We start from the raw sequence: 12,438 nt of genomic DNA on the forward strand, positions 1-12,438 counted from the left end.
GCTCAGGGATCGTGGACTCAGGAGGAGAAACTCCTCCCAATAAATATTCTGGAGTTAAGAGCAATATTCAATGCTCTTCTAGCTTGGCCTCAGTTAGCAACGCTGAGGTTCATCAGATTTCAGTCGGACAACATCACGACTGTGGCTTACATCAACCATCAAGGGGGAACCAGGAGTTCCCTAGCGATGTTAGAAGTCTCCAAGATAATACGCTGGGCAGAGTCTCACTCTTGCCACCTATCAGCAATCCATATCCCAGGTGTAGAGAACTGGGAGGCGGATTTTCTAAGCCGTCAGACGTTTCATCCGGGGGAGTGGGAACTCCATCCGGAGGTGTTTGCTCAATTGGTTCATCGTTGGGGCAAACCAGAACTGGATCTCATGGCATCTCGACCGAAAGAACACCAAGCTTCCTTGTTATGGATCCAGGTCCAGGGACCAGAAGCGACGCTGATAGATGCTCTAGCAGCTCCTTGGTTCTTCAACCTGGCTTATGTGTTTCCACCGTTTCCTCTGCTCCCTCGACTGATTGCCAAAATCAGACAGGAGAGGGCATCAGTGATTCTGATAGCGCCTGCGTGGCCACGCAGGACCTGGTATGCAGACCTAGTGGACATGTCATCCTTTCCACCATGGACTCTGCCTCTGAGACAAGACCTTCTCATACAAGGTCCTTTCAATCATCCGAATCTAATTTCTCGGAGACTGACTGCATGGAGATTGAACGCTTGATCCTATCAAAGCGTGGCTTCTCCGAGTCAGTCATTGATACCTTAATATAGGCACGAAAGCCTGTCACCAGGAAAATCTACCACAAGATATGGCGTAAATATCTTCATTGGTGTGAATCCAAGAATTACTCATGGAGTAGGGTTAGGATTCCTAGGATATTGTCCTTCCTCCAAGAGGGTTTGGACAAAATTATTATCAGCTAGTTCTTTAAAGGGACAGATTTCTGCTCTGTCGATTCTTTTACACAAGCGTCTGGCAGAAGTTCCAGACGTTCAGGCATTTTGTCAGGCTTTAGTTAGAATTAAGCCTGTGTTTAAACCTGTTGCTCCTCCATGGAGCTTAAACTTGGTTCTTAAAGTTCTTCAAGGGGTTCCGTTTGAACCCCTTCATTCTATTGATATCACTTCTATCATGGAAAGTTCTTTTTCTGATGGCTATTTCCTCGGCTCGAAGAGTCTCTGAGTTATCTGCCTTACATTGTGATTCTTTTTATCTGATCTTTCATTCAGATAAAGTAGTTCTGCGTACAAAACCTGGGTTTTTACCCAAGGTGGTTTCTAACAAGAATATCAATCAAGAGATTGTTGTTCCATCATTATGTCCTAATCCTTCAAGAAGGTACGTCTTTTGCATAATCTAGACGTAGTCCATGCCTTGAAGTTTTACTTACAGGCTACTAAAGATTTTCGCCAAACATCTAACCTGTTTGTTGTTTACTCTGGACAGAGGAGAGGTCAGAAGGCCTCGGCAACCTCTCTTTCTTTTTGGCTTTGGAGTATAATCCATTTAGCCTATGAGACTGCTATACAGCAGCCTCCTGAAAGGATTACAGCTCATTCTACTAGAGCTGTGGCTTCCACCTGGGCCTTTAAAAATGAGGCCTCTGTTGAACAGATTTGCAAGGCTGCAACTTGGTCTTCCCTTCATACTTTTTCCAAATGTTACAAATTTGATACTTTTGCTTCTTCTGAGGCTTTTTTTGGGAGAAAGGTTCTACAGGCAGTGGTTCCTTCCGTTTAAGTTCCTGCCTTGTCCCTCCCATCATCCGTGTACTTTAGCTTTGGTATTGGTATCCCACAAGTAATGGATGATCCGTGGACTGGATACACTTAACAAGAGAAAACATAATTTATGCTTACCTGATAAATTTATTTCTCTTGTAGTGTATCCAGTCCACGGCCCGCCCTGTCCTTTTCAGGCAGGTCTAAATTTTAATTAAACTACAGTCACCACTGCACCCTATGGTTTCTCCTTTCTCGGCTTGTTTCGGTCGAATGACTGGATATGGCAGTGAGGGGAGGAGCTCTATAGCAGCTCTGCTGTGGGTGATCCTTTTGCAACTTCCTGTTGGGAAGGAGAATATCCTACAAGTAATGGATGATCCGTGGACTGGATACACTACAAGAGAAATAAATTTATCAGGTAAGCATAAATTATGTTTTTTTGTTAAACTTCAGTCACCTCTGCACCTTTGGCTTTTCCTTTCTCTTCCTAACTTCGGTCGAATGACTGGAGTGGGAGGGAAGGGGAGGAGGTATTTATACAGCTCTGCTGTGGTGCTCTTTGCCCCTTCATGCTGACCAGGAGGCTTAATCCCATAAGTAAGGATGAAATCCGTGGACTTGTCATATCGTAAAAGAAATAAATTTATCAGGTAAGCCTAAATTTCCTTTTTGTCTTTGCAAATGCCAGGAAACTAGTATTTATCGGTCTATTTTTAAATTATATTCTGCATTTATCCCTATGCCCACAAAAGGGAGAAAAAACAAACATATTAATTAACATGTCACTATGTTGTTAAGAGTTCGTCTTCACTTAAAGGGACAGTCTAGTCCAAAATAAACTTTCATGATTCAGATAGGGCATGCAATTTTAAACAATTTTCCAATTTACTTTTATCACCAATTGTGCTTTGTTCTCTTGGTATTCTTAGTTGAAAGCTTAACCTAGGAGATTCATATGCTATTTTCTTAGACCTTGAAGGCCACCTCTTTTCAGAATGCATTTTAACAGTTTTTCACCACTAGAGGGCATTAGTTCACGTGTTTCATATAGATAACATTGAGCTCATGCACGTGAAGTTATCTGGGAGCCAGCACTGATTGGCTAAACTGCAAGTCTTTCAAAAGAACTGAAATAAAGGGGCAGTTTGCAGAGGCTTAGATACAAGATAATCACAGAGGTAAAACGTACATAAATATAACTGTGTTGGTTATGCAAAACTGGGGAATGGGTAATAAAGTGACTATCTTTTAAAACAATAAAAATTCTGGTGTAGACTGTCCCTTTAAGATGTTTCAGATTTTTTCTTGCTTACAGAGTCTTAGGGTTTTTTCTCCCCTTTTTGATGTGTTTTCAATTTTATCTACTAGATTTTTACAAATAGCTCCTTTACTTTTTATTTTGCCATTTGAAACAGATGCTTTTGATTGTTTTAACCACTACCTATACTGAAAATGTCATCTGTATAAAAGCTATGTAATCAAGAAGGAGTAGAAGAAATCACTGTTCTCTGTGTTTTTTTTTTTAAATTGCTTTCTCTATGTATTGGTCCTTTTGTATACAGACAGATAAAATGAGGTCTTTGTGTATCAGGACAAAAATAACGATGCCTGCTCTCACTACATACAATATATTTCATTCTATGCAGTTGTTTTAAATACATTAAGGGGGAAAACAATTTTACAGTTCACTGTCCCTTTCACTACAGACTTTCCCCACTCATAAGAAATTTACCTAAACATTTTTTTCAAGGCCTTTTTTTTTCCAGAATCAATTTATCAATTTTCCTGAGGCATTTAATAACTTGTCTTTCTTCACTCAGCAATCATTGAGAATTTGACTGAATTTCGCCCTGAGATTTGCTCTGATGCTGCACAACAAGGGCTTCTACAGTGGCTTCTAAAACGATTGAAGGTAAGTCTGATACCTTATGGATGCGGCATGTTCAGTGTGGTACCTCACCGCCCGTACCTACAGATCTTTCTGCTTTTTCCCTCTTTGATTTGTGTTCCACGCCCTCCCTTTTTTTTTGCGAAGCATCCTATTCATACAGCCTTGTATCACAGCTCTCTGATTTACCCCCTTCTGACACTACTCACCTTATTTCCCTCCTGGCGCTGCTCTCTGACCACCCTGATGAGCCAACATTGTCTTTCTTATTCCTCAGGCTAAAGTACCATTTGATGCCAATAAGTTGTACTGCAGTGAAATTCTGGCCATTCTCCTACAAAACAATGACGGTGAGAGATGTCTTCCGCGCCAGATCTTCCATGTCCTCACTTTCTCATCCACATTTTTATATAAATCATTTTTTGTTTTCTGCTGCCTTGTTTTCTCTAGCATTTGTGTAGTTGCTTTACCTGTTTGAAGCCAGTCTTCTGTCTTATCACTTTTTTTACTTTCCCTGATTTATTTTTCTGTACAGTGCTTTACTGTTGTATTTTTTTTTTTAATCAAGGCTTATCTCTTCCTTCGACTTTGCTTTCACCCCCATTTATTTTTTTCCTTTTTTTATTCCCTCTTCTGCCCCAACCCCTTTTCTCACTTAGTTTTTTCTCCATTACACTGTCTTTTTAATACTTTTGTTATTTTTGTTCTTTTACAACACCTTTCATCTTTCTTGCCCTATCTTCTCATCTCCTCTACCTTTCTCAGTATCTTTGTTGCATTAGGTTTGTAATTGCTATTTGTAAATGTATATTTCTTTCATTCCTCTTGTATTTTTATACTTTTATTATTTCTTATATACTTTCTCCATTTCTATTTTCCTCTCTTTCTTGTATGTTTTTTGTTAACCTTATTTGTCTTTTTTCTCTTTCCTTACTCCATATATTGCTCTTCATTTCTGTCTTCTCTTATTCTCTTAATTCTTTGTTGCTAGTCTTGAACTTCCTGTTTCTCTGTCTGTATTTCCTACTTTGTCATCCCTCTTTTATTTGTCCCCTCCCTACCATGTTTCCTCTACTTTCTTCTTTTCTCCCTTACGCTTTGTTCCTTTTAACTTTTGTCTCCTCCTGTCTAATTTTAACTTGACTTCTTTCTCCATCTCTTTCTCTGTCGTTTACCACCCACCACCATTTATTGAATCTGTTTGCTGATGGATCAATCATGCTGTTCTGACATTATCTTTTTCTGTACTCAGAAACTCGGGAACTCCTGGGGGAGTTGGACGGGATAGATGTGCTTCTTCAACAGTTATCGGTAAGTGCCGTCCAACCAAGTCCTGGCATCTTTCCGAGACACCAGCAGAACTGCAGCCTCAGCTATTACACAAGAATGTCAATGTACTCTTGTTTTCTATCCTCTATCCATCCATTACAAAAAAGGCCAGATTTTGTAAATCATTTTCTGCTGTTCTTGCTTCTTCCTCTGTTGTAATGAACTCATTTTTTTTACTATTATTTTTTAAGATTATATTAACAGGCCCATATTTTTTGATTATGATAGTGATATGTAGTTTAGGAATTGTATCTTTCAGCACAGACATATATTTGTCGTGTCTAAGGCACTGTTTCTTATTGATACCATTTGTTTAGAGGGTTTTTCAGTATTATTGTGAATACTGGACACACCAGATTTTTATGACGTTAAAGTGTGTAGTAGTAGCTCTCGAATGTTGGACAGTCCTTAAAGGGACAGTAAACACCTTTGAGATTTTAAAGACACTAAATTCAAAATTAAATCTCAGTCAGGTAGACCATGCAATAAAAAAAAACAGTTAAGTTCTATTTATCATTTGCACACTTTCTAAGGCACCGTTTCTACTGAACATATGCAAGAGTTCAATGTGTATACTTATGAGTCTTTGACTGTCACATGGTACAGGTGGCAGTGAGATGGAAGGACATTTTGAAATTTGTCAGTAAAAATCTTCTCCCCATTTAAAATCCAGTTAGTTCTATTACACAACCTTTTTATTATGCATTTATTGATAAGGTAATTGTATTATATTGTCCTTTTAATAAAAAAAAAAAGTTTAGTTATGCAGCAAAACAAATTTCATCATTTTATTTTACACCCTTTTAATGTAATTTAGTTTTAAAAAAGTGGAATTTTCAATATTCTCAGTACTGGAAATGCACACTGCAGACTTCTCAAGGCTAAAGCAACGTACTTTATACTAACAAAATGACAGTGGTTAGCCTAGTTATTTGCAGATTCAAGCCAAGGTTGTCTCCTTTAAATAAGGCATATGGTGGGTGGAGTTTGGTTGATGAAAAATAATTGCAGCAAACAATTTATAGTTAAGTGTTTACTGTCCCTATATTTTATAAGCATTGCATTGAAGTTATTCCCCACCTCCCTCTAGTCATGTTGAAATCTCATTCAGTGCTGAAGTGTTTGCACATATGCAGCAACTCCAGATACCTGCAGTGTAACCTAGGTTCCATTATGGCAGCACCCATGATTAGAGGGAGGTGGAGATGCACGAAATGTGTTTAGTGTCCCTTTTAAAACAGCTGATCTTCACCGCCATACATTGAGAACTTAGTGTGGGGAATTCAAAAACATTCATAAAAAAAATGGGCAGGACACAAATGTTGATAAAAAAAAAAAAAAAAATATGCAGAATTTTAAGAGAGAGAAAAGCCCATCCAAATCTGCTCTTCTTGACTTTGCATTATCAATGACTTTTTGAAAGCTGATGTTATCTTGGCAGACTGACTGCAGGCTTAAAAACCAGATCAGGAGGGATACAGAGAGCAACGCATCAGTAAACGGTGGCATGTCACATTACAAAGGTGCTGTTTTTAAATGACATTTAAATGCCCCAAATGATAGAATGGTTTGCTTTGTATAATATATAACACTTGTTTGTATCTCAAATGTGCTTTTTTTTAAACAGGTATTTAAACGTCATGACCCAGGAACAGCAGAGGAACAGGAGATGATGGAGAATCTGTTTGACTCGCTGTGTTCTTGTCTAATGCTCAGCAGCAATAGAGAGAGGTTCCTTAAAGGAGAAGGACTCCAGCTTATGAATCTTATGCTCAGGTGAAAGAATTGAAGGAAGCATTGTTCTGCATATGGACTGTTGCAGCCGTGTGTGTGTTGGTATGTGGGGAAGCAGGTGCTACCCTCTGTATGTGCACATGTTTAAAAACAGCCACTACCCTATATGCATTTGTGAAGAAATTGTGTGTATGCTGGAAGCCAGACAATGCTATTTACATATGTGTCTGCTTGTGCAGAGTTGCAAGTGAACATTTAATTTAGCTAATGTAGAACTAGTTACTTATTGCTTATCTGGGTGTGCTTGGGGTGTATGCTTGTGTGCATAGTTCTGGCTCTGCCTGCTTTGTGTATGTAGTTATCCCACTGCCAAACTCTGGCATTTCTGAGTGAGCTTATGGGTTTGGTGTAGTTCATTGTGTGTTTAGAACATCTGGTATCTCCTTTGCTTTATGTCAGAAATTGAGTGCTTAAACGCAGCATGTCCAATGATCACCTCCTATCACTCTTTGCACTTCAGAGAGAAGAAAATGTCTCGTAACAGTGCTCTCCGTGTGCTGGATCATGCCATGATAGGCCCAGAGGGCACTGATAACTGTCACAAGTTTGTAGACATCCTGGGGCTCAGGACCATTTTCCCTCTATTTATGAAGTCTCCCAAAAAGATGAAGAAGTCTGGAGTGTCAGAGAAAGAACATGAGGGTAAGGAAGAATGACTATTGGTGGATAACAGTCCCTTTAGAGCATTTCTATTAAACGCACTTATGTAAATGTGGGTACCATGGGCTGTCTGACTGCTGTGCCAATTTTTAAGCATTGCTGTCATTTCACAATAGTGGAGAGAATGTTTTTGATTTAAATTAATGGTTTACTCAATCAACTGCTATAGATTCACTTCTGTTTACTAAAAAGGACATACAATTCAGAATAACATTTTGAGGATTCAGATAGAGCTTAAGACACTTTTAAACACACAACTGTTATTGAATTTACTTTGTTCTATGTTTATCCTTTGTTGAAAAGCATATGTACATATCCTCAGCAATGCACTACTGTGGGCTAACTGGGGATTGGTGGTTACACACATTTGTCTCTTGTGCTCAGTTAGTTCCCGATAGTGCATTTATTTTTCTGGAGCTGACTAACTTTGCAGGAAATATAGGTATATGCAAGCAACAGTGCAATAATAAAATACTCTTAACCTATTGGAGTATTTTTCTTTTTGCATATTCGCCCCTTTAGCATAGAGCTCTATTCTTTTCCTTTTACTTGCAGGGTGGCAATATATTTGGCAGCAGTTGGCCTTAAAATTAATTTTGGAATTCAGAACAAATGTTTCCTAAGATAGAGAGTTGGGAACCCTGTGTTCTCGCAAGAGTTGCTAAACAAGCTGGTTACAGTGTTTTTTTTGTTTGTTTTTATTACTTTAATATCTTTTTTTTTTATTATTAAAGGGATATAAAACCAACTTTTTTTCTTTCATGATTCAGATAGAGCATGCATTCTTAAACAACTTTCCAATATACTTCTATTATGAAATGGTCTTCATTGTTTTGGTATAAAATCAGGAGCGTGCAAGTGTCCACAACACTATAATGCATCAGTTTTGCAAGAATGTTATACTTTAGCAAGAGCACTAGATAGCAGCATTATTTCCTGTCATGTAATATTTCAGACATGTGCATGCTATATATCTAGATATTTATTCAACAAATAATATGCAAACAAAAGCAAATTTGATAATAGAAGTAAATTAACTTTTGAAAAACTGTATGCTCTGTCTGAATCATGAAAGTAACATGTTGGGTTTTATGTCCCTTTAATGTAATTTATCCTGTTTGATACTCTGCAGTTGTTTTATTAAAGTAATTTATCTTTTTCACACTTAAATGGGATATTTTGAAATGTTTGTCTTTTGAAAGCTAGATGTGTCTGTGCTAAAACATGTTTGATATACTTATGGGCCAATAGAGCAGTCTGTTCAGTGGGTGTAAAAATTATTTTTCTGCCCATTTCAGTACAATTTTAAATTGCTTTAATGTGACCATTTTTTTTCTTTCAAAATATGTTTTGTAAAATGTTTAATTCCTGCTAATTTATGAAAACAGCTCCATCTTTTCGAATAGTGGCTTCTCTCCTGAGGGTAGCCCCACCCCTTTAGCTTTCCTGGCTTTCCTATTCACTCAAGAGCTGGTATTAGGCAGAAAACAGCCCAGGAAATTATAGGGCAGTAATTTCTAAAGTGCTTATTGAGTAATTATTTTTTGTAAACACCAAGTTACTTGGGCTGGAGCCTGTGAGCTTGTAATAAAGTTTCAATAAAGTGTCAAAGGGAGTTAAGCTTAGTGTAGAGTATTTTCTACCAATTTTATTGTTTATGTGTATGTCTGGTGTGTCTACATACTCTACCATTACACACTAAGGAACAAGATGAATATGTCCCCACTAATATAAATGTTAATACATTAGAGGAATCATTTACTGGTAACCCTCTCTGTACATACATTACATGTGTTTTACAAGCTTGTTCCACTATGTCAGGTCAATACACTCTGTGAGAGCTATTTACCTCAAATTGTGCATGTAATTCAGCCTCAGTCTTTTTACTTCCTCTAAGGAATTATTTACTATCTATGTTGCTCAGAACCTACTCACTTTACCCTGGAGTATAAGAATAGCTAGCAAGGTTATGGCAGCATATTTTGTGGCTATTATTGAGTTTTATACCCTTTTTAATCTCAATGATGATAAAGCACTACATGCTGTATAAACACAGAGGGGTAATCACTTATTCCTAAGGGTTCAGATTTGATAACATCCTTTATGCAGGTGTTTTTGCAAAGACCTTTAGGCACCTGTACACCTCAGCACATTCTTATGTGATCTACAGTGTACCCAATCTACTATAATATGTGCATTTATATAATGTACTGATCATAATGACATATGGCTTCATTATCATGTATTATAACTATCTGGGCTATTAATACTTTTTTATAAGTCCATTAAAGAATTGTACTTGTATCATTCCCATGGGATGTAAATAGATAGGTTTTTGTTTTTTTTATGACAGTCTGCATTTTATATAGTGTTGTTGTACATTGTATGCTCTTTGGAATATTATTTGCAGTAATGTACTTTGTGTACGGTTATGTACACTATTATGATATGAAATTCTCTTTTACGTAGGCAGAACTTCTGTCTCTGTAAATATGCAAGACATTATATGTTCTATGGCTGCCATTAGTGTACATAATACTATAATATATGCTTCAGTGGAGAGCCTTTAGAGATAAAATCTATTAGTATCTTTTTTATACCTATGTTATGTGTAATTTATATCTGTGCACAAATCTTCTACCATGCAGATATGGAATATTGATCATCGGTATTTTCATTAACAGTGAAGATCCTTTAGAGATGAGATCTATTGGTATCTCTTGTATACCTATTGTATGGGTGATTTATAGGGATGCACCGAAATTTCGGCCGCAGAAAGTTTCGGCCGAAAATGGCATTTTTGGCTATTTCGGTTTTCGGTTATTTTGCCTGTTATTTTCTGTAAAATTATTGTGTAGCATGTTTCAAATTTGATGCTAGCCTAGAGCTGCTGTTTAAGTTTATTACTTGACTTACTGTTCTGCATATAATGAGTTTTCTAGAACTATACTTTATTTGGATAATTGGTAAAAAACAAACAAACTGTTAAATATGATTCTGTTACATAGAACTAAATGAAGAATAATACAGTATATTGATATTTATAATTGTTTTAAGTAGGAATGCACCAAAATTTTGGTCGCAGAAACATTTTGGCCGAAAATTGCATTATTTTTTGCCTGTTTTTTTTTTTTTCTTGGTAAAATTATTGTGTAGCATATTATTGTTTTAAGATATTTTTGTCCAATTTTAGTGTGTTACTTTCAATAAAAGTGTGGGCTTTTTATTGGCTCTAATTATGCAAAAAAAAAACTTAAAAAAAATAATTTGAAAAAATACATTTTCGGTATCAGTTTCGGTTTTCGGCCAAGTGCATCCCGAATTTTCGGATTCGGTTTCGGTCCAGAATTTCCATTTCGGTGCATCACTAGTGATTTATATGTGCGCACATACATATATCATGCAGATACTGAACATTGATCATGAGTATTTTCATTAACAATGTACATTGGGTATTCAATTTGTAAGTATATACAGTATCTGCTTATTATGGACATGGATTTACAAGTATATACTGTTTACCTGTTGGTCTATATGTGGTCCTTCTAAATATGTGTGGATGCTTAAGTATATACATGTATACTACATACTGATGCTTATTTAATGTACAGATTTATAAACTTATGCATAATTTTAATATTCATCAAGAAAAATATTTCAGATATCCAGACTGATTCTTTTTGTCCTTCAAGAGACCGAGAGTTTTGTTCTCTTTGAAGCAGAGTCCTCCTTTTTAACCAGCGGCCCTATCTCATTTTGTCAAAAATCCTTCAACGGTGGCAGGCTTTATAAAATGATTTGGAAGAAATTGAAATAATCCTAGTATCAGTGTCGCATCAGGGTCAAGGGTTTCACCCTAATCTGTTCATTGTCCAGAGGGACTTTCAGTCCTGTTCTAGATTTAACAGCCCTAAACATGTTTGTCAGGGTTCCAACTTGGATAATGGGTACATTCCCCACAACTATACCCTTATTCCAAAACGGTCAGTTTACGGCTACTATAGACCTCAAGGATGCATATCTGCACATCCCTATACACTTGAGACCACTTTCAGTTCCTGAGGTTTGCATAGCTGCAAAACACTGCCAATTTGCCACTCTGTGTTGGGTACAATCTTGGCGGTGATCTGTGTCGGGTACTATCTTGGCAGTGATCAAAATTCAGGACATACTAGTGCAAGTTTATCCACTGTTACTAGATATTTCTCACTAGCTTCTGTCTTCCTTCAAGACCATGGTTGGTGAATTAATGTACCCAAAGGCTCATTATATCCTGCTATAAGGGTAGCATTTATAGGACTCAATCCTTATGCATCTAGTTCCTGACGGAACAAAATAAATGTTCCAGGGGGCTTGTCTCTCCCTACCAAGGGCTCCATTTCCATCAGTAACTCAGTGCATTGGGGCTGTGGGTTTTCTTGTTCTGCTTCAGGTGCACTTCCTTTTTCTTTCATGTAATTGGCAAGAGTCCATGAGCTAGTGACGTATGGGATATACAATCCTACCAGGAGGGGCAAAGTTTCCCAAACCTCAAAATGCCTATAAATACACCCCTCACCACACCCACAATTCAGTTTTACAAACTTTTCCTCCAATGGAGGTGGTGAAGTAAGTTTGTGCTAAGATTTCTACGTTGATATGCGCTTCTCAGCATTTTTTGAAGCACGATTCCTCTGAGTACAGTGAATGTCAGAGGGATGTGTAGGGAGTATCACCTATTGAATGCAATGGTTTTCCTCACGGGGATCTATTTCATAGGTTCTCTGTTATCGGTGGTAGAGATTCCTCCTACCTCCCTTTTCAGATCAACGATATACTCTCATATTCCATTACCTCTACTGATAACCATTTCAGTACTGGTTTGGCTATCTGCTATATGTGGATGGGTGTCTTTTGGTAAGTATGTTTTCATTACTTAAGACTCTCTCAGCTATGGTTTGGCACTTTATGTATTTATATAAAGTTCTAAATATATGTATTGTACTTATATTTGCCATGATTCAGGTATTCAGTATATTTCCTTTTGCAGAC

At 37.3% G+C, this 12,438-nt stretch overlaps 1 protein-coding gene across 2 annotated transcripts in view; it reads left to right on the forward strand.

Moving 5' to 3' along the window:
• Positions 1-12,438, forward strand: part of CTNNBL1 (catenin beta like 1) — a 206,207-nt gene that overhangs the window by 78,833 nt on the left and 114,936 nt on the right. For both annotated transcript variants that reach the window (XM_053717895.1, XM_053717965.1), the window contains exons 7-11: positions 3,557-3,648; positions 3,902-3,974; positions 4,877-4,935; positions 6,581-6,729; positions 7,208-7,389. In XM_053717895.1, coding sequence (XP_053573870.1) covers positions 3,557-3,648; positions 3,902-3,974; positions 4,877-4,935; positions 6,581-6,729; positions 7,208-7,389 — 555 coding nt within the window. The remainder of the gene's footprint in view (positions 1-3,556; positions 3,649-3,901; positions 3,975-4,876; positions 4,936-6,580; positions 6,730-7,207; positions 7,390-12,438) is intronic.

Source organism: Bombina bombina, chromosome 1, assembly GCF_027579735.1.
Source record: "Bombina bombina isolate aBomBom1 chromosome 1, aBomBom1.pri, whole genome shotgun sequence".
In the NCBI taxonomy this organism is placed as follows: domain Eukaryota; kingdom Metazoa; phylum Chordata; class Amphibia; order Anura; family Bombinatoridae; genus Bombina; species Bombina bombina.